This window comes from Macaca mulatta, chromosome 14 (genome assembly GCF_049350105.2).
Source record: "Macaca mulatta isolate MMU2019108-1 chromosome 14, T2T-MMU8v2.0, whole genome shotgun sequence".
Lineage (NCBI taxonomy): Eukaryota > Metazoa > Chordata > Mammalia > Primates > Cercopithecidae > Macaca > Macaca mulatta.
In genome coordinates this window covers 8,138,618-8,161,247 of record NC_133419.1, presented here as the reverse complement: position 1 = coordinate 8,161,247, position 22,630 = coordinate 8,138,618, and the positions used below count along the sequence as shown (strand labels likewise).

General features: G+C 58.0%; 2 protein-coding genes and 2 long non-coding RNA genes across 31 annotated transcripts; 2 read left to right on the top strand and 2 right to left on the bottom strand.

Moving 5' to 3' along the window:
- Window positions 1-1,573: 1,573 nt before the first annotated feature.
- On the top strand, window positions 1,574-12,204 carry KLC2 (kinesin light chain 2). Of its 24 annotated transcripts, none has more exons than XM_015113545.3 (17): window positions 1,574-1,634; window positions 2,628-2,774; window positions 2,866-3,141; window positions 6,076-6,306; window positions 6,457-6,526; window positions 7,151-7,373; window positions 7,996-8,083; window positions 8,187-8,288; window positions 8,382-8,555; window positions 8,681-8,780; window positions 9,348-9,397; window positions 9,492-9,559; window positions 9,979-10,087; window positions 10,197-10,355; window positions 10,432-10,556; window positions 10,773-10,830; window positions 11,217-12,204. In XM_015113545.3, the coding sequence occupies exons 3-17, from the start codon at window positions 2,914-2,916 to the stop codon at window positions 11,298-11,300; spliced, it is 1,869 nt and encodes a 622-aa protein (XP_014969031.1). In that variant the 5' UTR covers window positions 1,574-1,634; window positions 2,628-2,774; window positions 2,866-2,913; the 3' UTR covers window positions 11,301-12,204.
- Window positions 3,423-11,990, bottom strand: LOC106993189 (uncharacterized). Of its 3 annotated transcripts, none has more exons than XR_013403567.1 (5): window positions 11,788-11,990; window positions 9,040-11,302; window positions 8,027-8,216; window positions 6,059-6,234; window positions 3,423-3,544 (listed from the first exon to the last, which is right to left on the bottom strand). It is a non-coding gene; the product is annotated as an uncharacterized LOC106993189 (long non-coding RNA). The 3 variants fall into 3 exon arrangements; XR_003722467.2 differs by having other exon boundaries at window positions 8,027-8,610; window positions 11,788-11,988; XR_003722468.2 differs by lacking the exon at window positions 3,423-3,544 and adding an exon at window positions 4,898-5,209 and having other exon boundaries at window positions 8,027-8,610; window positions 11,788-11,988.
- A 723-nt stretch (window positions 12,205-12,927) lies between the features above and the next one.
- On the top strand, window positions 12,928-22,117 carry RAB1B (RAB1B, member RAS oncogene family). 3 transcript variants are annotated; one of them, NM_001266164.1, is given in 6 exon segments: window positions 12,928-13,035; window positions 16,421-16,493; window positions 16,783-16,878; window positions 16,991-17,086; window positions 20,440-20,571; window positions 20,666-22,088. In NM_001266164.1, coding segments are annotated over 6 exon segments (606 nt in total). In that variant the 5' UTR covers window positions 12,928-13,021; the 3' UTR covers window positions 20,861-22,088.
- On the bottom strand, window positions 12,974-16,152 carry LOC144334120 (uncharacterized). The gene is made up of 2 exons (XR_013403572.1): window positions 14,876-16,152; window positions 12,974-13,884 (listed from the first exon to the last, which is right to left on the bottom strand). It is a non-coding gene; the product is annotated as an uncharacterized LOC144334120 (long non-coding RNA).
- Window positions 22,118-22,630: the final 513 nt, after the last annotated feature.

Below are 22,630 nucleotides of genomic sequence, written 5' to 3'. Positions count from 1 at the left end.
GGCTATGATGGGAAGATTTCGTGAGCCCAGGAGTTTGAGGTTACAGGCTAGGCCAAGGCCAAGGTGGGTGGATTACCTGAGGTCAGGAGTTTGAGACCAGCCTGGCCAACATGGTGAAACCCCGTATCCAAAAATACAAAAAATCAGCGAGGTGTGGTGGTGTGTGGTATAATCCCAGCTACTGGGGAGGCTGAGGCAGGAGAATCGCTTGAACCCTGGAGGTGGAGGTTGCAGGGAGCCAAGATCGTGCCATTGCACTCCAGCCTGGGAGACAGACTCCATCTCAAAAAGAAAACAAAGAAGTTTGAGGTTACAGTGAGCTATGATCACACCACTGCACGCCAGCTTGGACGATAAAGTAAGAACCTTTTTTTATAAAGTATTTTATAAAGTAAGAATCTTTTTTTTTTTTTTTTTTTTTTTTTTGAGACGGAGTCTCCCTCTGTCGCCCAGAGTGCGGGGGCGCGATCTCGGCTCACTGCAAGCTCCGCCTCCTGGGTTCAAGCGATTCTCCTGCCTCAGCCTCCCAAGTAGCTGGGACTACAGGCTCCAGCCACCACGTCCAGCTAATTTTTTGTATTTTTTAGTAGAGACGGGGTTTCACCGTGTTAGCCAGGATGGTCTCTATCTCCTGACCTCGTGATCCGCCCGCCTCAGCCTCCCGAAGTGCTGGGGCTACAGGCGTGAGCCACCGCGCCTGGACCAGAACCTCTCTTTTTTTTTTTTTTTTTTTGAGACGGAGTCTTACGCTGTTGCCCAGGCTGGAGTGCAGTGGCGCGATCTCGGCTCACTGCAAGCTCCGCCTCCCGGGTTCCCGCCATTCTCCTGCCTCAGCCTCCTGAGTAGCTGGGACTACAGGCGCCCGCCACCGCGCCCGGCTAATTTTTTGTATTTTTAGTAGAGACGGGGTTTCACTGTGGTCTCGATCTCCTGACCTTGTGATCCGCCCGCCTCGGCCTCCCAAAGTGCTGGGATTACAGGCTTGAGCCACCGCGCCCGGCCCAGAACCTCTCTTAAAAAAAAATCATTGGCAGAGAACAGGTTTGAGAAGAACCTGGTTGGATGTAACTGAGATGTGTAAAATAGAGGGTCTTCACTTGTGTAAAAGGCAGCCTGGTTTGCGGCTTTTTTTGTGGACAGGTGGCATCCTGGGGGTACCGTCCCTCTGATCTGCGCAGTTCATTCCTCGTCTCTGATCACTGGGCCCTGGGCTGAGCACCACCTTCTGAGCAGGACCGACAAGCTAGACTACACCCAGAAAGGAGAAATTGGGATGGGGAAGGGTCAGGAAACTGCGGTAGGACTGAGCGAAAGGACCAGGAGCAGCCCGGGGAAGAGATGAGACCACGCGGGGCACCATCGCTGTCTCCAAATACCTTAACTGACATAAGGGAGCAGCTTTCTTTCTGAAGACAGAGCTAGGGCTGTGGATGAGCACTGCAGGAAGGCACTTCGAGGTCTATACAAGGAAAATTTTGCTAACCTTTGGAGTTGTCTCAGAGCCGAACGTAGTAAGCTCCCTGTCACCGGATGTGCTTGAGCTAAGGGCGCTGAACCACCTCTGTCAGAGATGGTGCGTCCCCCACCAGATGTGACCCCGGGATGCGAAGCCCGGGGTCAGATCTGAGAGCCAGGTAACAGCGGCATTCACTTCTCGGGTCTTCGTGAGCATTAAGTCAATGAACCCAGGGCACCAAGGCGCGCAACACGCAGTAGGCGCTCAATTAGTGGCAAATGCCTCGCTCTGTACTCCGGGAAGCCCAACCTTCTCCCTGCGCCTCAGTTTCTCCCGCCGTCCTCGATGGCGCCACACTAGGTACCTTAGGGTTCAATCTCCCGAGCAGCTCCACACCCTGAGGACCCGGGCCATTTTGAGGCCGAGGGCACCCCTCGGGGCTGGCGGGCCCCTGGAAACTGCGCCCCGGGCGGGTCCTCGCCCCGCCCCCGCCTCGATGGCCCCGCCCCGTCCCCCTCCCGCTGGAGCCGGCCCGGCCCGCGCTCCTTTAAGGCAGCGAGCTGGCCGTGAGAAGCGTGTTTCGCCCCCTCCGACGCCACCGAGGTAGCGGCTTCACCTTTAAGGCGGCGCGGGGGCTGCTGGGAAGGCCGGCGGGATGGAGGCGGCGGGACCGGCTCGCGGCTGCGGGTCCGGGTGAAGCGGGAGGCAGCCGGAGCCGGAGCCTGGCCCGAGCACCAGGCGCAGGTCGGCGCGGGCCGATTGGGCCGGGAGACGGGATCAGGCCCTAAAGCAGGGGGAGGCTCCAGGTCGGCCTAGGGGAGGGGGTCGTCGTGGGCGCGGCCTGTGGGAGGATCTGACCAGCCCTGGTAGGGGGCGCGGTCCCGGGTGGCCCAGGGCAGGGGCGCGGCCTTTTTAGGGGAGGCCGCAGGACGTTGCGCTGGCCCAGGGGAGGGGTCGTAGTGGGCACAACCTGGAAGGACTGAGGGCCGCGGTCTCAGCCCCTGTAGGGAGATGGCCTCCGCAGGGTCGGCCCGTCGGGAGGATGGGCTCCGCGGCGTGGCCTGCCGGTTGGGGATGGGGCTGTCCGAGGGGCTGGGCCCGGATCGCCGGAGGGACCAGGGTCTCCTGCACAGGAGAGAGCCCCCACGTTCCCCATACCTGTCCTGGTTAGGGGGTCCCCGGGGAAACCCAGACACTGGGCCGCCTAAGTCGGCCTAAGCCGGTGGTCTGGGGCCGAAGCAGGGTCCGGCCGCACCGCATTGCGTCTCCCTGGCCAAGACGAGCCGGGCGCGCCCTCTGTAGGCCAAGCGTGGGCAAGGTACGGGTTGCCGGCTGGGGGACCTGGGCACACGGGACCAGGCGTCCGGGGACCGCCTGTGTTTACCTAATCTGGGGCGGTGTGGCCCCAGGCCCGGCGCCCGCCTGCCCGCACCCTCGTCCTCACAGACGCCACAACCATGGCCATGATGGTGCTTCCGCGGGAGGAGAAGCTGAGCCAGGATGAGATCGTGCTGGGCACCAAGGCCGTCATCCAGGGACTGGAGACTCTGCGTGGGGAGCATCGTGCCCTGCTGGCTCCTCTGGTTGCGCCTGAGGCCAGCGAAGCCGAGCCTGGCTCGCAGGAGCGCTGCATCCTCTTGCGTCGCTCCCTGGAAGCCATTGAGCTTGGGCTGGGGGAGGCCCAGGTAGGTCAGTCTAGGGTACTGAGGTGGGCGGTCACTGGAGGGATCGAGCCTTCCAGAGAAATCCAGTAATCTAGGAGAAGAATATGAGCAAGGAATCTTCTGTTTCCTGGAGCCCCGTGTTAGGACCCCAGTAAATACCTTTTGAAGAAATAAATGCACTTTGGCGACCCCAGCCCTGCCCTAAGAGACCATGATCACCCTCGCCCCCACGCAGAGCCCCATTCCCAGCTCCCCTCTACCTAAGGGAGACTGGATGGCATATGAGAACAGAAAGAAAATCCTTAAGGAAACACAGCCTCCCACCGATTTATTCTTCTATTCATTCGTTAACAGATGAGTTTTTCAGTGCCAGCCAGGCCGTTAGGTGGATACAGGACCCAACAAAATAGACAGGATTCCTGCCCTATTTGGAAAAGAGACAAAAGCACACATACGGAAATAATTGGTTGTTACAAATTGTGATGAGTTCTACAAAGAAAAGAACAAGATTTTATGATAGCTCACAGCAGTGAGTCTTGTCTACTGGTCAGGCAGGATTTCTGTGAGGAAATGACAAACTGAAACCTGAGGGAAGAAATGAACCAGTCTCCAGGAAAGGGAGGCAGGGGAGAAGTTGCATGTGCAAAGGTCCTGGGGTAGGAGTTGTGGTGGAGGAACTCGGGGAAGAACTGTGTGACTGGAGCTTCATGGAAGGGAGAGAGGGACAGAAGAGGCCTGGGGAGAAGCCAAGAGCCAGATCATGGCCTCGTTAGTGTGGGTTTTATCCTCAGGAAGTCAGAAAGCCTCTGGAGGGCTTTAAGCAGACAGGCAACACAGTCTGACTTGAATTTCTAAAAACTCTCTCTGGCTGAGATGTGGAGAATAAATCTCAGTGGGTCGAGGATGCAATCACTCTCCAGTGAGTGGTTAGGAAGCCACTGCTGGAATTCAAATCAGAGCTGGTGCTTGGAATTAAGGGGTGGCTATGATGGTGGAGAAAAGGGACCAGTTCTGGATGTTCTGGAGGTAGGTCCAGGAAGACCCAGGGTGGAATAAGGGAGAGAGAGGAAGGCAGCATCACTCCCAGGTTTGTGATTTAAGCACATTAGGGAGGAGAGGGCCTGGGTGGATCAGAACTCTGTTTTGGCCCCCTTTAGTTGAGGCTGCCAGGATGATATGCAATTGGAGATGTCCAGGAGCCATTGGGATGTGCAAGGAGTTAGACTTGTTTTATTCTCCTCAGAGCTTGGCTGAACCCCTGCCTGGCACGTGAACCCTGGGGAGGTTGTATCATCTTGGTTTCCTTTTCTTTAAAATAGGGATCATGCCATCTGCTGTGTATACTTCCAGGCTGTTGGGGGAATTTTTTTTTTTAAGCTAGTGGTTATGGAAACACCTGTCACTTAGGCATTTGCTAACCAACTGTAAAGTACAGGGTCTCAGACGGCCTGGCCCTCTGCAAGGACATTCACTCCTCTGCCAGTTGGCCATCACAGGCAGAGAGGACCAGTCAGGGGTCCCACACCTGGTGGAGCACATGCACTCTCACAGAGGGGGAACAGTCTGCATGGAGGGCATGGGCATCAAGGCCATGAGTGAAGCTGGAGCAGAGTGGGAGGTGTGACTAGCTGGAGACACCACTGCAGAAATGACCCTGGACCGTGAAGGACCAGGAAAGGGTGGAGGCCAGGTGTGGTGGCTCACGCCTGTAATTCCAGCACTTTGGGAGGCCCAGGTAGGAAGATTGCTTAAATCCAGGAGTTCATGAGACCCCGTATCTATGAAAAAATTTTTTATTTTCATTTATTTATATTTGAGACAGAGTCTCACTGTGTTACCCAGGCTGGAGTATAGTGGTGCAGTGTCCGTTCACTGCAGCTTCCACCTCCCAGGTTCAAGCGATTCTTCTGCCTCAGCCTCTTGACTAGCTGGGACTACAGGCACACACCACCACACCCAGCTAATTTTTGTATTTTTAGTAGAGATGGGGTTTCACCATGTTGGCCAGGATGGTCTCAATCTTCTGACCTCATGATCTGCCCACCTCAGCCTCCCGAAGTGCTAGGATTACAGGCGTGAGCCACCGCACCTGGCCAAAATTTTTTTTAAATTAGCCAGGTGTGGTGGTGTGCACCCATAGTCCCAGTTACTCAGGAGGCTGAGGTGGAAGGACCACTTGGGCCTGGAAGGTGGAAGCTGCAGTGAGCTGTGATGGTGCCATAGCCCTTCAGCCCAGGTGACAGAGTGAGACATTGTCTCAAATTAAAAAAAAAAAAAAAGAGAGAGAGAGCAAGAAGGGAGGTTGGAACCTAGGCAGGAACGCAGGAAGAGACTGGAAACTCAGGAAAGGAGTTATAGAGGCTGGGGAGAGGGGTGGGGGTTGAGGCCAAGGCCTCTGGATACTTTTCCTGCCCCTGTGGTTCCTCACGCCAGCTGAGCATTTGGGATACATGCCCCTTCCCTATCTGGGAGCTGCAGAAAGGCAGGGGATGCTGTGGCCCCCTCAGCAGAAGTGGGGATGGAGTCTTTGGGTGGCCCTTCAGCCATCTAGCAGAGTTCTGTGGGCAAGCACTAGCCCTGGGGCAGGGAGCAGTAACCTCGTGGCTGTGGCAGCAGGGGCCTGAGTACAACCCAGGAAGAGATGAAGGAAGGGGCTAGTAGCTCAGGGAAAGCACAGCACCCCAACTCTCTCACAGGAGAGCCCTTTTGGGGTTCTCCTGATCCCAGAAGGAAGGAACTGGGGACTCCCAAGCCTCCTGGGTTTGGGCTTTGCACTATGGTGTGTTTGAGGCCTTGAGGAGATTCTCCCTTGACTAGGAGAGAAAAGGCCTACAGCTCCTCACTGTAGGGCCAGGCCTGGCCCTTCACTGGGTCCCAGAGCCCAACTAGGCCCAGGCTACAGTCATAGGCGAGGGGTCAATGGGGCTCCGACCCTTACCTGGGCTGGTTGCACAGGTGATCTTGGCACTGTCGAGCCACCTGGGGGCCGTAGAATCAGAGAAGCAGAAGCTGCGGGCGCAGGTGCGGCGCCTGGTGCAGGAGAACCAGTGGCTGCGTGAGGAGCTGGCGGGGACGCAGCAGAAGCTGCAGCGCAGTGAGCAGGCCGTGGCCCAGCTGGAGGAGGAGAAGCAGCACCTGCTGTTCATGAGCCAGATCCGCAAGTTGGATGAAGACACCTCCCCTAACGTGAGCTCCTACCATGGTCACTGTTGCCCAGCAAGGGGGCCTGGGAGCAGGGAGGGGCAGCATGGAGCAAATTCGGCTCCACCCCAGCCCACGGACACCCTGGCTGCCCTGTGTCTCCCTCCCTGACGCTCATCCTGTCTTCCTTCCCAGGAGGAGAAGGGGGACGTCCCCAAAGACACACTGGATGACCTGTTCCCCAATGAGGATGAGCAGAGCCCAGGTGCGGATGGGCAGTTCTGGAGTGGGGGAAGGAAAGGTTGTGTGAACTCTTGGTCCTTGGGACCAAGTGGCTGCCATGTTCCTTCCTGCCTCACTTCTGATCATGACATCCTAGCGTGTTAGAGCTTCAAGAACAATCATACGTGCTGCTGCTTCTCACATCCCCCCAGCTCTGCGGGGAGCAGACATCACAGTTAAGAGCTATGGAGTCGCCAGCCTGGCTTCCAGTGCTGCTCTGCCACTAGTTGCCCTGACCCTTGGGAGAGTTCTTTTCTCCTCCGAGTCACCTCTGAGGGAGGCATGTGCAGACAGCCACACTGGGGCCAGTGCCTGCTTTGCTCATGGTACTGGTTGTGCATCGGGGCCTCCACTCTGTACACAGGGACGCAGGCTCAGAGGTTAGGCGACTTGCCCCATTACACAGAGCCTTAAGTACTGGAGCTGGGCCTCTACCCCCTCTTTCTATAGGGTAACTAGACCCACTGTGTAAATGGGGTAACTGAGAAAGAGTGGTTAGTGACTTGCCCAGGGCCACGTGTCAAGTGGCTCAAAGGCACAGCTGGCATGTACCATCTCAGCCCAGTGGGCAGATGGTACATCTGACCTCCTGCCCTTGGCCCTGCAGCCCCTAGCCCAGGAGGAGGGGATGTGTCTGGTCAGCATGGGGGCTACGAGATCCCGGCCCGGCTCCGCACCCTGCACAACCTGGTGATCCAGTACGCCTCACAGGGCCGCTATGAGGTAGCTGTGCCACTCTGCAAGCAGGCACTCGAAGACCTGGAGAAGACGTCAGGCCACGACCACCCTGACGTTGCCACCATGCTGAACATCCTGGCACTGGTCTATCGGTGAGGACTCTCTGGGGGTACCCAAATTCTTCTGGAACGCTTCAGCCCCGGATCACTAACCTTTGGTGCCTGCTGTGGGGCCAGACTCGGGGCCCACCTGTGTGGAGCTGGGCTACAGATGCGAGTAAAACTGTCTAGTGTAGGAGAGAGGCTTCGCCAGAACTGGGGAGAGACTGCACATGAGGACTCCAGGGCTCCTGGGGAGTCTGCACAGCTTCTCCAGGCACTAAGGCTGGAGGAGGGGCTTTGCCAGAAAGTGAGTTTGACTGAACACAAGAGGCTAGAAAAGGTTCCCATGGCAAAAAGCCAGCATGAACAAAGGCACTGGGACCTGGAGAGCGGGACACGCTAAAGGGGCAGCAGGAGAGCCATGTGGCGCCCAGGGATACTAGGCACCAGGCAGTCAGTGGGACTCCAGCACCGCACACCCCAGCCAATTGTGAGAAAACTGCCCACAGCCCCTGGAGCTCAGAGAGCAGGAGCTAAGCAGGTCTCCCCACACTATGGGTCCCACTCTGTCATACTCACTCACTGAGTACAGGAGTGACCACAGGGACTGCAGGCCACTGGGGAGGGCCTCGAGCTGGGGGACAGCCCTGACCATGCTCCCACCTGCTCCCAGGGATCAGAACAAGTATAAGGAGGCTGCCCACCTACTCAATGATGCTCTGGCCATCCGGGAGAAAACCCTGGGCAAGGACCACCCAGCCGTGAGTGAGGGTTGGGTGGGAGGTGGGGGCTGTGCCCCATCCCCTGCAGGTCCCAGAGTCCTGCAGGGCCTGGGTCAAGGAGCTTCCATTCTTCCACCTCCAGGTGGCTGCGACACTAAACAACCTGGCGGTCCTGTATGGCAAGAGGGGCAAGTACAAGGAGGCTGAGCCGTTGTGCAAGCGGGCACTGGAGATCCGAGAGAAGGTGGGAGCAGGCAGGGCTGGGCAGGCCAGGGGTCTGGGAGGCAGGGGCCCGGGCAGCCCTGAACCCAACCCCTGGCTTCCTCTCCCATCCCAGGTCCTAGGCAAGTTTCACCCAGATGTGGCCAAGCAGCTCAGCAACCTGGCCCTGCTGTGCCAGAACCAGGGCAAAGCCGAGGAGGTGGAATACTACTATCGGCGGGCGCTGGAGATCTATGCTACACGCCTCGGGCCCGATGACCCCAATGTAGCCAAGACCAAGAACAACCTGGTGCCTTGAGGCTGGAAGGGGCTGGAGGATGGAAAGGAGGGAGGCAGGGATGCCGCTGGGGAAGAAGGAGAGAAAAAGGCTTGGCTCCATGCATCCTGTTCACTCTCTGGGTCTCCCACTTCCAGGCTTCCTGCTACCTGAAGCAGGGCAAGTACCAGGATGCAGAGACCCTGTACAAGGAGATCCTCACCCGCGCTCATGAGAAAGAGTTTGGCTCTGTCAATGGTGAGTGTGTGGTTGCCATGTGCCTCTGGCCAATCCATCCCAGGCCCACTCTGCCATCAGCACCCAGGACAGATCCCTCAGCTGGGCAGGCCGTCAGACTTTGGCCTGGCTGGTCCCCAGCTTCACCCCCAGATGGTGCCCAGCCACCTGTGCTCACGTTTGCACATGTGAGCATACACCCAACTCATGCAGCCCCCTTGGCCTGCCAGTGCCTCACACACCTTTGCATCCCCCTTCTTCACTGGCAACTCCTGCTCACCTCATCTCCCGCTCTGAGAAACTACCTCCGGCCCCGGATGGTCAGTTGTCATCTGCTCCTGAGTCCCTCGGAGCCTGGCCCATCATTCAGGCCTAGCACATGTCTTGGGCTGTGGCCTGAGGTGTAAGGGTCTGTTCTGCTCATCTCTTTGTCCAGAAGAGGGTCAGTAGTGTTTTGGGTCTTATTCTTGTTCATTCATTCAACAAAGCCCAACCCTGGTCTCCCCTCCCCTGACCCCAGTCCTGTGTCCAGCCCAACCAGGTGAGGCCTATATGGTAGGCCGCTGACAGTCTCCTTTCTCTCCCCAGGGGACAACAAGCCCATCTGGATGCACGCAGAGGAGCGGGAGGAAAGCAAGGTAGCTCTGTGGGGCAGGTTGGGTGGTTGTCAGGGGAGGCGGGGATGTGCAGAACGGGGCCTGCTCTCACTTAGTGTGACCATTCTTTTTCCAGGATAAGCGCCGGGACAGCGCCCCCTATGGGGAATATGGCAGCTGGTACAAGGCCTGTAAAGTAGACAGGTGAGGGGGGCGGGGCGGGGCTGGGGAGCAGAGCATGGCAGGGCAGTCTCCACATTCCATACTCTCACTCCTAACACACCCCTCCTCTGCCGCTCATCTGGCAAGGCCCAGCTCACAGGTCACCTGTCCCAAGAAGGCTCTGTCTCCTAATTCTCAGCCTAATTATCTTGCTCCGGGTCTCCCAGCTTTCGGTCCTGGTGACAACATCCCATGAGGGCCCTGGGGCCAGGTCCCTAGCCCTGGCGTGATTCCCCCAGGGCAGAAGAGGCTGGGTGGGCCCAGCACAGGGCTTGACATGGGGGGGAATGGATTCTGGCTACCCCAGAGGTCCCTATTTCCTCAGGGCCCCCTATAGGCTGGGTGCCAGGACGGGCCCTGGGTCTGGGGGAACATGGAGTTTGAGACTGTCCCATCCACAGCCCCACAGTCAACACCACCCTGCGCAGCTTGGGGGCCCTATACCGACGCCAGGGCAAGCTGGAAGCCGCACACACACTGGAGGACTGTGCCAGCCGCAACCGCAAGCAGGTGGGGCTCCATGCAGGAGGGGGTGGGCAGACACCTGTGTGGCCCTGAGTGTGGCCCAGTCACGGCCTGATGCCCCTGCCCCTCCCTGATGCCCCTGCCCCTCCCTCAGGGTTTGGACCCCGCAAGCCAGACCAAGGTGGTAGAACTGCTGAAAGATGGCAGTGGCGGGCGGGGAGACCGCCGTGGCAGCCGAGACGTGGCCGGGGGTGCCGGGCCCCGGTCTGAGTCTGACCTCGAGGATGCGGGACCTACAGCTGAGTGGAGTGGGGTGAGTCCAGGGGCTGGGGCCGGGCCGGGAGCCTAGGTGGCCAGTGGGGCCTAGAGGTGAGCCTGTCCACCCGCAGGATGGCAGTGGCTCCTTGCGGCGCAGCGGCTCCTTTGGGAAGCTCCGAGACGCCCTGAGGCGCAGCAGTGAGATGCTAGTAAAGAAGCTGCAGGGGGGCGGCCCCCAGGAGCCCCCTAACCCCAGGTGAGCCCCCCACCAAGGTGAGCCTCAGGAACCACCCAGCAACCCCGGATGAGCTCCTGACCCATGAGTGTGCCCCACTGACCCCAGGCAACCTCCCCATCCCTCTCAGGCTCCACCACCCACCAGTCTGCTCCCTCCCCAGCCCCACCCTGCTCCCTGCCCCCATCTCCCCTGAGTTCCTCCTTGGGCAAATACCACGCTGTCCTTTTCCCTCAGGATGAAGCGAGCCAGTTCCCTCAACTTCCTCAACAAGAGCGTGGAAGAGCCGACCCAGGTAGGGGCAAGCGGGTGTCCGGGCACTGGGCGGCTGTGGCCGGGGCTGCATGTGCGCTGCCAAGCTTCCCTCCAGCATGCCTCTTCATCCGAATGGGAGGGAATGGATTCTATCCCAGGCCTACTTTGGGCTGGACAAAGGGGAGACACAGGAGGGGAACCCAGTCTCTCCTGGGGGTGGATGTGTAAATGGCCAGTGCCAACACAGTCACCGTGGAGATGGGCGGGAGTGTCAGGGCACCAGGGCGTGGCCTTGGGCCGGAACTGCCACTGCCTCTGCCCAGCTCAGGGACTCCGGCTGCCTCTGCCGGGTCAGGCCGCTTCAGGCCAGGGAGGCACAGACTGGCAGCAGCACAGGGCTGAGCCACCTGCCCCCTCTGCCCACAGCCTGGAGGCACAGGTCTCTCTGACAGCCGCACTCTCAGCTCCAGCTCCATGGACCTCTCCCGACGAAGCTCCCTGGTGGGCTAATGCTGAAGGGGCAGCCAGTCACCAGAGCGCCCACCTGGCACACCCCCCTCACCCCAGCCCTGCGCATGGGCCTGCTGCTTGTCCCGCCTGTCTCTCCCACAGCCCCTGTCTTTTCTGTTCAATCTCAGGGTAACCTTCTCCCTTGTCATCTCAGCCTGAGCCCTGGAGGCTGGGCCTGCCCACTCCAGCTCGATCCCTTATTTATTCCTTCCAGCAGGGCCCTCTTCCTTAGGTTCGGGGCCAGCAGGAGGTGCCGGCTGGAGTCTCCACCATAGACTCAGTGGCCTGGCCTCCCCAGACCCCAGAGCCAAGAACACTAAGCACTCGCCGGCCCTTCGGCACCTTCGCCCTCCCTCCCAACTCAACCCGGCCGTTGCTTCTGTATATAGAGAAATAAGTTATTGGCCGCGCCCCACCCTTCAGTCCACGGTACTACCCGGGCCTCCCCTCGTCCCTCCTCTAGTGGTACCGCCCAGGCCTTAATCACCCCCATTCCGTGCGGTGGTATCTCCCAGGCTCCACATTCTCGGGAGTGGCGCCTCCTAAGTGGCTCCCGGGACCTTCTCGCGCTCCTCCTGGCCTCTGAGGGATGCGTCCTACCCCGCCATCGCCCCGTGCCCCAGGACGGGGACCTCCCCTTAGTCAGTCCTCCCACCGCCGGGCCCTGCCCCGCATCCCGGCCTTATGCACTGCCCCTCCCGCCCGGCCCCGCCCAGGCACGGCCCGACCCCGCCCCGGGCACCGCCCACCGAGCCATCCTGCCACGCCTCTCCCCACGCCTGCAGCTTCTCGCGAGGGGCGGCGACGGTCCCTTGGTGGCAGGAGGGGCTCCCCCTGTTGCGGGTGAGGCGGCTGCTCTCTATTTTCAGATGTTGCTGTAGAAATAAAGACGGTTTGAATCTGAGCCGGGCTTGTTTTGAGGCGGAGGTCGGGGTGCCCCCGCGTCTCTAAACGGGTGGAGCCGGGAAGGGTCGCGCGTGAGTGGGGGACAGTGTGTCTCGCTCAACCGCTGTCCGCGCAGCTGGGCCCAGATATTCTGGCCCACCCCGGAACTGGGTGGGGGCCCCACAAGTCAGGCTTTCCCTAAAACGTTCACTTGTGGGGTTCTGGAGACCGCGGGCTCTTACGAGCTCTGCTCTTCACAAAGTTTTTGACTTTGAGTGAGTTTCCCGATACTCAGTTTTTTCATCTATGAAATGCGGGTGATGACACGCGGCTGCGAGTTAGGAGTGCCCAGTACACGAGGAACCCTGGACAAGTGAGCTTTTACTAGTCTTGCTAGATCCCACATTCTCATTTAATGTTCACAACGTGGGTATTGGGAGGGTAAGGATGACTGTCTCCGTCAGACAGATGTGAAACGTGCCAAGCCCAGCTCTAAACTGAGCTTTTTAAACACCGAGACGCCGTCAGGCTTTCCAGCATCGTGCTCAAGCCTAGGTGCGTCCGGCGTGCAAACTACAAGCCCCAGAAGGCAATGCGCCAGTAGTGATGGGAGTGGGCGCGGAGGCACGGGCTCCCCGACTACGCCTGCGCAGCGGGGCTGAGTTGGAGAACGTCTCAGACTACAAGTTCCGAGAACCAGCGCGGCGAGGCCTGAGAAGAGGACGTTTGCGCCTGCGCGTCGCGGGCGGGGCCTCTGGGGCGGAGCGGCCACCATCTTGGAACGGGAGGCGGAGCAGAGCCGACTGGGAGCGACCGAGCGGGCCGCCGCCGCCGCCATGAACCCCGAATAGTGAGTGAGCCCCGCCCGCGCCGTCCAGCGCAGCCTCGATCCCGAATACGGGGCTGTACGCTTACCGGGGTTGTCTGGCCCGGGTCAGGACTGTGCGGCGCCCCCACATCCGGGTCCCTCTTCCGCTGACCCCCCCCCCTCACATCCGGGTTCTGCCCCTCCCCCCAGGGGCCCCAGGACCCCGGCTCAACACCCCGAGCTCTCACACCCGGGGCCCAGACGTGGCGACCCCGAGGGGCAGCTCTTGGAGCCCGAGACACCGGCCCTACCAGGCCTTATCGGTCAGATGACCCCGCAGTCCCGGTCACTTCAGGCCTCAGTTTCCCCACCTGCTGCTTGACAACTGTCCTGGAGTTTGGGAGCCCGTCTTTAGATAGTTTCTGGTCTCGGGTTCAGGCTCGGGCCCTTTAGGTCGGGCAGTGAATCCCTCTACCCTTCTCTTTCTCCTGAAGCCCGGCTCCTGGGGCCGGCCCAGAAACTGGCCAACTAAGCGGGAGGCCCCGAAGCGCCGCTTGAGTCCCGTCTCCCGCAGGTCCTCTCTTCCGGGGCTGCCTCCTACCCTTTGCCTGGGTTACGCTGACCTGTCGCTCCCGACGGTCCGTCCTTTCCCGCCCTCTCCTCGCTTTTGCTCAGGCCCCCAACGCCACCGTCGCACCCCTTCCCTTGGCTGTCACACTGCTTGTGAAGTTTAGATGAATATGGAATTTGCTCTCCCCCTTCCAGCGGGATTCTCTGGTCCTCAAACTCTCCTCACTCTTGGTCACTCCCTCTGCGGGTAGGTGGCCCACATCTCATGCCCAGGACTAATAGTTTTCCCCAAGTATCAGTTATCTTCTTCCTCTTCTGCCACTTCCTTTTTCTCCTCCACATCCAGGTCTCAGATTTCCTTGGGGAAGGGTGAAGCTCTGAGCTGGATTGGGAGGGGAACAGAGAAGGGAACCAGCAGGCTCTCGCAGGGACTTTGGAGTCTGACAAACCTGGTTTGAGTCTTAAAGCGAAAAACTGTGTAAGTTAGGGCAAGTCACTTCCCTTCTCTGGCCTCTGGTTTCCTCATTAGTTGACAATGATAAAACTGACTTCATTGGACTGTTGTGAAGATTAAATGAGATGATGCATTTGAAGTACTTCACACAGGGAACTCAACTGTGTGACTTCACACAGTCACAAGTTGGAACTTAATATTATTAAATGTGATTACCTTTTACCTTTTTTTTTTTTTTTTTTTTTTTGAGACAGGGTCTCTCTCTGTCACCCAGGCTGGAGTACAGTGGCACGATCATGGCTCACTGCAGTCTCCAACTCTTGGGCTCAAGCATTCCTCCTGCCTTGTCCTCCTGAGTAGCTGAGAATACAGAGGTACACCACCACATCTGGCACATTTTTAAATTTTTTGTAAAGACAGGGTCTCCATCTGTTTCCCAGCCTGGTCTCAAATTCTTGGGCTCAAATGATCCTTGTGCTCGGGCTCCCAAAATGTTGGGATTACAGGTGTCAGCCACTGCACCCAGCCTTAAGTGCAATTTTCATTGCAACTTGACCACCTCTTCCTGGTGACTTCATAACAGGTTTTTTGTTGTTGTTTCCAAAGAGATGGGGTGGACTGGGCGCGGTGGCTTACGCCTGTAATCCCAGCAATTTGGGAGGCTGAGGCGGGTGGATCACGAGGTCAGAAGATCGAGACCATCCTGGCCAACATGATGAAACCCCATCTCTACTAAAAATACAAAAATTAGCCAAGTGTCATGGCACGTGCCTGTAATCCCAGCTACTCTGGAGGCTGAGGCGGGAGAATCACTTGAACCCGGGAGTTGGAGGTTGCAGTGAGCCGAGATCGTGCCACTGCACTCCAGCCTGGTGACAGAGTGAGACTCCATTTCAAAAAAAAGAGAGATGGCCGGGCGCGGTGGCTCAAGCCTGTAATCCCAGCACTTTGGGAGGCCGAGGCGGGCGGATCTCGAGGTCAGGAGATCGAGACCATCCTGGCTAACACGGTGAAACCCCGTCTCTACTAAAAATACAAAAAACTAGCCGGGCGCGGTGGCGGGCGCCTGTAGTCCCAGCTACTCGGGAGGCTGAGGCAGGAGAATGGCGTAAACCCGGGAGGCGGAGCTTGCAGTGAGCTGAGATCCGGCCACTGCACTCCAGCCTGGGTGACAGAGCAAGACTCCGTCTCAAAAAAAAAAAAAGAGAGAGACAGGGTCGTGCTACATCACCCAGGCTGGTCATGTACTCCTGGGCTCCAGGGATCCTCCTCCTGCTTCACCCTCCCCAGTAGCTGGGACCACAGGCACACCCCACAGCACCCGGCCATCAGTCTCTTTACATGGGTTTTTCACTTAACAAGTTCTAGACTGTGCCCTGGGTTCTACTTCTGGGGCCTCCCCTGCCAAGCCAGGCATACCACAGGTCATGTACTGGGGATTCCCTAAATAGCCCCTACTGTACCAAACCATGAAGTCTCAGAAATCAGGGTAGGATACCCAGCTCTGTCGCCTTGGCAGGTCACGTCCCTCTCTGTGTCTTGATTTCTTTCTCCATAAAGTGAGAATTTAGACTCAGCAAGCTGAGAGCCCTTTGGGCTAGCTTTTTCTGGAGGGGGGCATCAGCCCTCCCTGACCGGGACTGGTGGGAAGATCTGGTGAGCACCATAGTATTCTAAACCAAAGGATGACCAGGCTCACCCCTGTAATCCCAGCACTTTTAGAGGCCAAGGCAGGTGAATCGATTGAACTCAGGAGTTTGAGACCAGCCTGGGCAACATAGTGAGACCCCGTCTCTACAAAACATAAAAAGAGTAGCCAGGGGCTGGATGTGGTGGCTCACACGTGTAATCCCAGCACTTTGGGAGGCTGAGGCAGGTGGATCACCTGAGGTCAGGAGTTTGAGACGAGCCTGGCCAACATGGTGAAACCCTGTCTCTACTAAAAATACAAAACTTAGCCAGGCATGGTGGCAGGTGCCTGTAATCCCAGCTACTCGGGAGGCCGAGACAGGAGAATTGCTTGAACCTGGCAGGCGGAGGTTGCAGTGAGCCAAGATCACGCCATTGCACTCCAGCCTGGGCAACAAGAGCGAAACTCCGTCTCAGAAAAAAAAAAAAAAAAAAAAAAGATTAGTTAGAAGTGGTAGTGGACACCTGAAGTCCCAGCTACTCGGGAGGCTGAGGTGGGAAGATCACTTTGAGCCTGCGAGGTAGAAGCTGCAGTGAGCCGTGATCACTTCAGTGCACTGCAGCCTGGGTGACAGAGTGAGACCTTATTGCCAAAAAAATAAAAATAAACCAAGGGATGCCTCGTGGGGTGGGGGAATCCTCTAATTGTGACTCCAGGATGATGGTAGGTGGGCTCCCTGCCTCCCTTCACGCCTTCCCATCCTCTCTCTCCAGTGACTACCTGTTTAAGCTGCTTTTGATTGGCGACTCAGGCGTGGGCAAGTCATGCCTGCTCCTGCGGTTTGCTGTGAGTAAGAAGCCTCCCATACTATCTACCCGGGGTCCTGACTGGCAGCTGGGGGGAGAAGGGACCACCCAGAGCACAGTAGTCGCAAGATCTGGGAACCAGGGGTGAAGCTGTAAGACCTGCCAGCAGCACATCTGCCCTGAACAAGACACAGGGCTGGCCAGCTGGGTGCTGGGAATTGGGGCTTGGTGATTAGGAGACCCCGCTGGGGCTGGAAGCTGGAGGGAGGCTTTCCAAGTGGGCCTCACCTCATTTACTCCCATCATTTCACTGGCCCCTGAACTTCCAGGATGACACGTACACAGAGAGCTACATCAGCACCATCGGGGTGGACTTCAAGATCCGAACCATCGAGCTGGATGGCAAAACTATCAAACTTCAGATCGTGAGTGTCGCTCTTCCCAAAATCCCTGGTACAGAGGTGTCCGCCTTGGGAGGGAAGGGACTCTGGGAATCTGGACCCCAGCTGACCTGCTCCTCTGCCTACTGTCTCCTAGTGGGACACAGCGGGCCAGGAACGGTTCCGGACCATCACTTCCAGCTACTACCGGGGGGCTCATGGCATCATCGTGGTGTATGACGTCACTGACCAGGTACTCCTGGACTAGCCATCCTCAGCTTGGCCTCCTTAGCCTTAGGTCTTTGACTCTTCTTTTTCCTCCTTCCATCTTCTCTTTCCTAATGCTTCCTGGAAAAGACACTGTACTTGTCTGCTTGCGGGAACTAACTAGGAAAAAGAAAAAAATAGGTGACTGTACTTGGACTCATTTCACAAGGAAGGAAACAACCACAGAAATAGATCCTCCCAAGGCCCTGTTGCAGGTTCTGGCAGGACAAGCCCTCACACCTTCCCTCCCCGCCAAGCCAAACTTACCACCTTATTGTAGACCTTCTGGGCACCTGCATGTTATGGGAGTTTAGTCAGGCGGTTGGCTGCTATGATGGGTCTGTGGCTTCCTGTGTGAAGACACAGTGCAGGGGGACAATTAGAGGGCCTTAGACAAAGAAGTGAGGAGGCTTGAGCTCTGGGCCCAATGCAAGCAGAGATCCAGAAGCTCTGTGCCTCCAGCAGCAGTGTTAGTCCCATGTGACTGACAGTGGTGGTAGCAAGAGCCGAAAATGGTTCCATGAAACCTTATAGTTTACAGAACCTGGCCCAGCCCTCAGATTGCAAATCTCTGATGCTCAGAAGAGGTCTGTGTTATGTTCCCATCACACAGGTGAGGAGTTGGGCTCAGGATGGTGAGGTGACTTGCCGAGGGTCCTTCGGCTAGTCCAGTGGCAGAGACAGAAAACCTGGATGGCTCATTCCACCTGCTTTGTGTTTTTCTACCAAATGTTGTTGCTTAACAGGGCCGAGCCCTGGGGATGAGGAGAAGCTTAAATCAGCCGTGGGCTGGTAAGAGTCCCTGTCTGAGGAGCAGCCGGGCTCTTTAGCTCACCAGGGACTCATGATGTCCTCAGCTCTGGACGAGCTGTGGGGAAGCTACGTACCACCCAGACAGGTTACCAGGGCCCACCTGACTGCCATCTATCCAGTGACCTCATTTCAGCAGATTGACCTCTCGTGGCTTTGAACTCTGTTCTCTTCTCTCTCCTTGAAAAGTGTACCGTCCCCAGCTCCTCAGTCTCCTGCAGCACTTGATTCTCTATTGTCAGTGTCTGTTTGCTGGTTTGTCCGGTGCTGCCTCCCATCACCCTGTGTTTGGTGCTTCCCGACTGCCCTGGACTCTCCTCCTTACTCTGGTGCATGACTGGGGCCACTCTGTGGCTTGCTTCTGCCTTGTCTTCTGTGATTCCTGCATCTAACAGCTGTGGCTGTGGCTTCCCTCCTCTGTCCGTGTCTACGCTGGCACTTTGTGTCTGTGTTAATTCTGATCTTCATGATCTTCTCTAGTAAACTAAATGGTGGGGTTTGTGTTTTCCAGATGAGGAAACTTGCTTGGAGAGGTGTTAAGTAACTTGCCTCCGGTCTCACAGGAAGGGCAAAGCCAGTTTTGGAGGGCTCTTGGCTTTTGAGCACACCCTTTCCCCCGCCTCAAGCAGTCTCTGCAGAACTCAGATGTCCAGCACTGGCCTCACTGTCTCTCCCCAAACCAGCGTCTCCATCCACATTTTTAATACTTTTATTTTAAAACGTGGGGTCTCGCTCTGTCACCCAGACTGCAGTGCAGTGGTGTGATCATAGCTCGTTGTAACCTCAACCTCCTGGGCTTAAGGGATCCTCCTGCCTCAGCCTATAGGTGCACACCACCATGCCCAGCTGCATCCCCATCTTTGTGACACAATTCTTACCAGGCTGACCAGAAAACTCTTCCCTCCCCCATCCAGTCAGTCTCAAGTCCCCTCTGTTCTCTCCCCATCATCTTCCTCAAATCTGTTTTCTCATGATAATAGCAGTCATGAGGATAATAGCAGCTCTTGCCAGGTAAGCACTTGTTATGAGACAAGCCTGTGTTCATTCTCTTCATGCTCACAGCAGCCCTTCTGGGAGGTACTGTTTCTAGAAATGAGGAAACTGAGGCTCACAGTGGTCAGGGGACATACCTGAGGTCACACAGTAAATGGCTGAGCCAGGCCTTCAGCAGCGGTGGTCTAAATCCTGTGTGCATCCCTGGCTTGGTGCACATTCTCTTCCCTGGGTTATTCCAACCATTCCCAGTTGGTCTGCATCTTGCTGGTCTGATCTGGCCTCTGGCTCCTGTCAGGACTAGCTTTCCAGAGCACAGGTGTGATCTTGCTGCTTCTGGCCTGAGAAAACGCCCACTGGCTCCTGGTTGTCCAAGACTTAGCCAGGCTGAGACAGTCTGTGCTCTGGCCTCTCCCCATTCCCCGCTCTGTCCTCCCCCGTCCCCTCTCCCCTTTCCCCCTCTCCCCTTTCCCCCTTTCCCCTTTCCCCCTCTCCCCTTTCCCCCTCTCCGCTTTCCCCCTCCCTATTGAGTGCATCCCAGCAACATTCCACTTCCTCCCATTCCCCAGAGACATCATGCCCCTCCCATTCAGTGACCTGGCACATGCTGGCTCCCCAGCTGGCACCTCTCCTGCACAAGGCCAGTTCCCACCTGCAGGCTTAGGCCTGCTGTTGCTCCCACCTCAAGCAGAGGTGGTCTGGGGGCTCCCCGGTCCCTGCCTTCTAACCTGTTTTGCCCTTGTGTGTGGCCTGGTCTATTCCTCTGCTGTCCCGTGAATGTGTTAGGGCAGGACTCGGGTATGATTTCCCCCTTTGTCCCCAGCACTTAGTGCAGGACCCAACTTGGAACATGGCAAGAGTTTGAGCCAGTCTAAGTTTGAGCCAGTGTGATATCATCAGGCCTCTGGCTCCTAAGGAGGAAAAGTGGCACTAGCTTGAGCACTTTCCTGAAAGTCCTGTCCTTTGTGTGTGGGGTAGGGGCAAGCTGCTGGAAGAGTCTGAAGCCGGGTCATAAGGCTGTTGGTGCCAAAAGTAGGATGAATTTTAGGCTGTTCCCAGGAGTCCTGTCTCGCCATGGGCCAGGGCCGCCTCTGAGAGGACCCTCGACCTCCTGCGTTCCAAGGCTACAAACCTTAAAGGGATTTTTCAGGCCACGGTGGGAACTGTAACTCTTGCAGACCTGTTACTCTCTGTTCCTGTCTCCCCTCCACTCTCTCTTTGCTTCTCACATGTGGTTAGGCCTGCAAGTGTCTCGGGCAGAGACAGCTGCAGGGAGCAGAGCTGGCAGGCCTGGGTTGGAGCAGCTGTTGAGGTGCTAGGGCAGCTGGCAGGCTGCTGGGGCTCTTCTGGGTCTTGGATGGAGGAGGGCAGGGAGGAAGGTTCAGCCTGGAGCAGAGGGCTTCCTCTGCATCCCTGAGCCGAGGACTCAAGGGGCCCAGAGCTGTACTGTTCCCCTCAGAGAAGGTCTTGTTCTCCAGGTCTGGGGTAGGGGTGACAGTTGGGAGCAAAATAACTTTGGCCCCTGGCCCCCTCTAGGAGTCCTATGCCAACGTGAAGCAGTGGCTGCAGGAGATTGACCGCTACGCCAGTGAGAACGTTAATAAGCTCCTGGTGGGCAACAAGAGCGACCTCACCACCAAGAAGGTGGTGGACAACACCACAGCCAAGGTAGCAGATGGGCCGGTCTGCCTGGGCTGGGGGCGCTGGGGCCTCCTGCCCCTCACCCTGCTCTCCCCTCCTCTTCTCTCCTCTCCGTTGTCAGGAGTTTGCGGACTCTCTGGGCATCCCCTTCTTGGAGACAAGTGCCAAGAACGCCACCAATGTCGAGCAGGCGTTCATGACCATGGCTGCCGAGATCAAAAAGCGGATGGGGCCCGGAGCAGCCTCCGGGGGCGAGCGGCCCAATCTCAAGATCGACAGCACCCCTGTAAAGCCGGCTGGCGGTGGCTGTTGCTAGGAGGGGCACATGGAGTGGGACAGGAGGGGGCACCTTCTCCAGATGATGTCCCTGGGGGGGTGCAGGAGGTGCCTCCCTCTCCCTCTCCTGGGGCATTTGAGTCTGTGGCTTTGGGGTGTCCTGGGCTCCCCATCTCCCTCTGGCCCATCTGCCTGCTGCCCTGAGCCCCAGTTCTGTCAAGAGTCCCTAAGGGAGGACACTCAGGACCTGTGGTCAGGCAGGGCAGGGGCCTGCTCTGCTGCTGCCTCTAGGTGACTTTCCAAGATGCCCCCCTACACACCTTTCTTTGGAACGAGGGCTCTTCTGTCGGTCTCCCTTCCACCCCCATGTATGCTGCACTGGGTTTCTCTCCTTCCCCTTCTTCCTGCTCTCCTTCTGCCCAAGAGCTGAGGTCTCCCCGGCCTCTACTGCCCTGGCTGCAGTCAGTGCCCAGGGCCAGGAGAGTGGCCAGGGGATCCAGGACCTGGGATCCAGGGCCCTGGGCTGGACCTCAGGACAGGCATGGAGACCACAGGGGCCCAGCAGCCCACCCTTTCCTCTCCCCACTGCCTCCTTTCCCCTCCCACACTCCCAGCTCGAGCCGTCCAGCTGCGGTGGGGTCTGAGTATATCTAGGACGGGTGGGTGGGTAGCCGCACTGGGCTTGTGTCTTGAGCCTGGAGGGAGTCTGCTCCTGCCGCCCTCTGCCCTTCCAGAGACAGACCCGTGCGCTGCCTGCCCAGTGTGCCCCTTTGTCCCCACGTCAGGCAGAGGCGGAAGGCCCACTGTGCCAGAGGCTGGGCACCAGCCTTAACCTTCTGCTAGCACCTCCTCCCCTTCCCCGAGGCAGCACATCTGGCTCACTCTCCCCTGGGTCTCTGGAGCCCACCAGGGAAGGCCCTCATCCCCTGCCGCTACTTCTCTGGGGAATATGGGTTCCATCCGGGGTTGGGGGCCTCTCTGCTCATCCACTCTGCACCCAGGATCCTAGTCCCCTGCCCTCTGGCACAGCTGCTTCCTGCAGGAAAGCAAGTCTTTGGTCTCCCTGAGCAGCCATGTCCCTCGTGCTGTCTCTTGCCTGTCCCACCTGTGCCCTGCCCTCCAGCTTGTATTTAAGTCCCTGGGCTGCCCCTTGGGGTGCCCCCCCGCTCCCAGGTTCCCCTCTGGTGTCATGTCAGGCATTTTGCAAGGAAAAGCCACTTGGGGAAAGATGGAAAAGGACAAAAAAATTAATAAATTTCCATTGGCCCTCGGGTGAGCTGAGGGTTTTTGCAAGGAAGTTGTGGTGGACAAGTGTGGTCTCTGGTCTAAGTCCAGCCTTGGGGTGGGGGGATGGAACTGGAACCCTGGGCTTGATGGGGTGCACGGGGGTCCTGGCTTGGTTTCTGCATCTTAAGGCTGCTGGTGAAAGCCCTTGACCCCGTTTCCTGGGGCCAGGAAAGCTGCTTGTGCTTCTGTGGTCTGTCCCCAAGGGCCCAGCACCGTTCTGTCAGGGAGAGAGAGGGCAGCCATCAGCTCATACCTGGTGTGCCGCCGCCAACTCCCACGGGGGACACGGCAGAGGTGTGGGGTCGTGCAGCCTCTGAAAGGGCCCCCACTGCACCTGGCCCGACCTCCTTCGGCGCCCCCCAAAACCCCGCTGCCCCCATTCAGCCCATGTCCTCGCTTCGCTGTGTGTCCCAGCCAGGTGCTTCTGCCGCCTCCGACAGTGACAAGTGCCTCGCACTTCAGCCTCTGCCCTGCGCGCCCGCCCGAGGGGGCCGAGTGCGGCTGTGCCGGTGGCTGGAGTGCC

What these genes read in the sequence shown, in the direction of transcription:
- KLC2 (XM_077960932.1), top strand. Translation starts at nt 2,914, where the DNA reads ATGGCCATGATGGTGCTTCCGCGGGAGGAGAAGCTGAGCCAGGATGAG. An exon ending in CCAAGACCAAGAACAACCTG is followed by an intron (nt 8,556 to 8,680) that starts GTGCCTTGAGGC and finishes TCCCACTTCCAG; the next exon opens with GCTTCCTGCTACCTGAAGCA. An exon ending in AGAGTTTGGCTCTGTCAATG is followed by an intron (nt 8,781 to 9,347) that starts GTGAGTGTGTGG and finishes TTCTCTCCCCAG; the next exon opens with GGGACAACAAGCCCATCTGG.
- RAB1B (XM_077961439.1), top strand. An exon ending in GCCTGCTCCTGCGGTTTGCT is followed by an intron (nt 16,494 to 16,782) that starts GTGAGTAAGAAG and finishes CTGAACTTCCAG; the next exon opens with GATGACACGTACACAGAGAG. An exon ending in AAACTATCAAACTTCAGATC is followed by an intron (nt 16,879 to 20,439) that starts GTGAGTGTCGCT and finishes GGCCCCCTCTAG; the next exon opens with GAGTCCTATGCCAACGTGAA.